This window comes from Artemia sp. Qi Xiang Cuo, chromosome 20 (genome assembly GCF_049724085.1).
Source record: "Artemia sp. Qi Xiang Cuo chromosome 20, ASM4972408v1, whole genome shotgun sequence".
Classification (NCBI taxonomy): domain Eukaryota; kingdom Metazoa; phylum Arthropoda; class Branchiopoda; order Anostraca; family Artemiidae; genus Artemia; species Artemia sp. Qi Xiang Cuo.
Genome location: NC_142813.1, coordinates 113744 through 117573, shown reverse-complemented (window position 1 = coordinate 117573; position 3830 = coordinate 113744). Strand labels below are relative to the sequence as shown.

General features: G+C 40.0%; 1 protein-coding gene across 1 annotated transcript; it reads right to left on the bottom strand.

The window, feature by feature from the left end:
• Positions 1-543: 543 nt before the first annotated feature.
• LOC148939742 (uncharacterized) lies at positions 544-1281 on the bottom strand. The gene has a single exon (XM_089106419.1). It carries the CDS (start codon positions 1279-1281, stop codon positions 544-546), a length of 738 nt encoding a protein of 245 aa, XP_088962545.1.
• Positions 1282-3830: the final 2549 nt, after the last annotated feature.

The following is a 3830-nucleotide window of genomic DNA, read 5'->3' as shown; positions in this document are numbered from 1 at the left end:
TTGATTGTTTATATGCCCCCAGGGCAGAACTTACAATGCCTACCCACGGGCCCTGGTGGGCTGTGTTGACATCGGTGCTTTTTGTTATCCTAACTTTGAACTATTTAACAAAATGTCCATCTCGAAATTTTTATCTGATGCATTTAGTGCGTGGAGGAGGGTGAGGCTAGTTGCCCACCAATCTCTTTTAACTCTTAAAAAGTGAACAAGAATAAGCCCTCAAATGAGCCCTCAAAATTTCCAATCAAATGAGCCCTCTCTAAAGTTTATACGAGCATCCCTTCCACAAGAAATAATGGGAAGAATTTGGAGAATCCTTAAATTACAACCCTTACCTTGAGGGGTGTGGGGTAGTTGTCATCCTCAAAGACCTAATTTCCAGAGCTTAAAACTACGTTTAATAAAATGGCTGTCTCTCTCTTCGACCTCTTTTTGTGAATGGGTACAATGGCAGCCTTGCACCGCTGACGGGGCACGTGGCTGGTTTCCCACACCGCAGATACAATGGCATGGTACAGATCACTTACATCATCCGATCTAACATTAATCCGATCCGAGTTCAGCGGTGACTCCATCTGGGCAAGGGGCTTTTCCTTGTTTGAGCGACTTGATTGCTGACTCGGTTTCTGACTTGAGTGGGGGTGGTGGTCTGAGTTCGTGGTCGGGTATGGGGAAGCGGGTTAGTATTTTAGGATCTACAGCTACTAGGGGATTCAGTTTATCGTTAAAGTATTCTTTCCATCTTTCAAGGTTCATCTTTGAATCGTAGATCTCATTTCCGTCTTTGTCCAGGATCACTGATGTTTGCAGCTCTTTTTTTCGGCTTAACTCGCGTACCATTCTGAAAACTGCTCCGCTATTCCCCTTCTTGGACAGTACTTCGCAGTCTTCGCATTTCTTCCGCATGTGGTTACGTAGTGCCTTTCTGATCACTCGCTCTACTCTTCTCTTGAGGAGCTTGTAAGTATCCCAACTGTGACGGTCGGATTTATTGCAAAAAAGTCGCTTATCCCCACATAGCGCAATGATCTTATTTGTGATCCATGGTTTTTCATTTGGAGTTTTTCTTCCAAGGACGTCATTTGCTGTCTCTATGATTTCAGATGTAGCTTGCTTGGTCAGGGAGTCTATCTCATTAGCGGTGGTCAAGGGAGAAGGATTTTCCAGGATCTCTCGGAATTTTTCAGATAGAGTGGAAGCGTAGGTCTGCCTTTTTGCAGGATCCCGCAGCAGATCCATCCGGAATCTTGGGATTTTTGTTGCTTTTTGCAATTTTATCATTCTTAACTTGAACCTTTACATCAGGAAAGTGTGGTCAGAGTCAAAATTTGTTCTAGGTAATGTTTCTCTGTCTAGTATGGATGACTTCCAGCGCTTCGATATCAGGATATAATAAATCATGTTCTTGGTTTTACCGTCTGGGGATCTCCAGGTCACTTTGCGTCGATGGCGGTGTTTAAAAATTGTGTTCGTTAAGAATAACTCGTTTTCTTGGCAGAAGTTGAGCAATCGTTCCCATCTCGCATTAAGTTTTCCGTGACCAAAGCCCCCATTACATCGGATCGACCGGTATTATCCATACCTACTATAGCGTTAAAGTCCCCCATGACAATCAGTACGTCTTTTTTATGGATTTAGTCAATGACGCTTTGTAGTGTGAAATAGAATTTATCGCATTTCTTCCTCACTTCTGGCGGAGTCTGGGGCATAGACTTGGACGACAGAGATATTCTTGGCTGCTCCCTTTAGTCGTAAGACGGCTATTCTTTTTGAGACAGGGGTGAGGGAGATTAGAGATTTTTTGGCAGTTGATGATACGAAGAATCTTACACCTTATCGATGAACTCCGTCCCTGCGGTCAGACAGCAAGAGGGAGGCTCCAGAGAGGTTTTCCTCACTCATTCGGGGGAGGTGAGTCAGAGAGGCCAATAACATCCCAATTGTACCTCTGTAGTTCTCTAAGGACAAGATCTAGTTTTCCCGGTTTGGCAAGTGTTCGGATGTTTAGCGTGCCAAAGTGTAGGGAGGTTTTTGTCGGAACTCAACAACCGTGTGGATTTTCATCCCGGGTGGGGGTCGTCCTAGGCCTAGGATTATCGGCTGCCCCAGACGCGGTAGTATGTAAAATCGCATTTTTATCATTCAAGATTGGTTTTTCGTCAGTTACCCCGGACGCGGTAGCATGTAAAATCACATTTTCATCATTCAAAATTGGTTGTTCGTCGGTTACCCTAGACGCGGTAGCAGATGTTTGTATAATACTGGACCCTTTTTTCATGATTTCAAGAGAGGTAGTTTGGTGGTCGGATAAGCTTTGGATCGTATGGGGCTCATTTGATTGGAAGTCGGAAATTTTAGGAACTCTTTTTAAGAGTCAAAAATGAATGTAGGGTAATCAGCCCACTCCCAAGCCAATCATTCTTCAAAACCCATCTGATCAAAATATTAAAAAAACTATTTTGTTCATCATTATTGAATGGTCCAGTAATTATGAATTTGGGGATGTAAACCTCCCTACAGTTCCAAGAGCAGTAAGCTAGGCAATTTGTTCTTTTTTTTTACACATAGTATATGCTATATTCACAATTGAAATAGTGAGACAGCCATATTGGTGCCCATAGAATAAAGAGCACTTAACAATGTCTTCAGGGTGGACACATCTCCCCGGTGCCCGGTGGAAAGGGGAACAAGAATGGATAGGGTCAAAATGCATCTGATATACTTAGCAATGTTAGATAATTTTAAGGAACTTAGCTTTTAGTTTTGGGAACTAGGATACATTTTGACAAAATGCATCTGATATCCTTAGCAAAATTAGATCATTATGAGAAACTGAGCTGTTAGTTTTGAGAAAACAAAGATACATGTGGTCAAAATGCATCTGATATCCTTAGCAATGTTAGATCATTTTGAGAAACTTATCATTCAGTTGAGAGACACTAGGATGCATAGGTTAAAAATGCATCTGATATTCTAAGCAATTTTAGATCATTTTGAGGAATTTAGCTTTTAGTTTTGAGAAACAAGGATATTTTGATCAAAAAGCATCTGTTATCCATAGCAATGTTAAATCATTTTGAGGAACTTAGCTTTTAGTTTTGAGAAACAAGGATTCATCATTGTCAAAATATTTCTGATAATACTGAACAAACTTAGATCATTTCTGTCGAACTTATCATTTAGTTGAGCGAAACAGTGATAACATATTGTCAAACTGCATCTGACATCCTTAGCAATATCAGATCATTTTGAGGAGCTTTGCTTTTAGTTTTGAGAAACAAGGATACGTATTTTAAAAATGCATCTGTTATCCTTAGCAATGTTAGATCATTATGAGGAACTTATCATTTAGTTGAGAGAAACAAGGATGCATAGGGTCAAAAAACATCTGATAGCCATAGCAATGTTATATCATTTTGAGGAACTTAGATTTAAGTTTTGAGAAGCATTGATGGATGTGGACAAAATGCTGCTGATATCCATAGCAATGTTAGATCATTTTGAGGAACTTATCATTTAGTTGAGAGAAACAGGGATGGATAGGGTTCCTTATATGCATCTGATATCCTTAGCAATGTTAGTTAATTTGGAGCAACTTAGCATATAGTTTTGAGAAACAAGGATACGTATTGTAAAAATGCATCTGTTTTCCTTAGCAATTTTAGATCATTCTATAGTACTTATCATTTAGTTGAGAGAAGCAAGGATGTATATGGTATAATTACATCTGACTCCCTTAGCAATGTTAAATCAGTTTGGGGAACTTAGCTTTTAGTTTCGAGAAACAATGATACATATTGTCAAAATGCATCGGATATCCTTAGCAATGT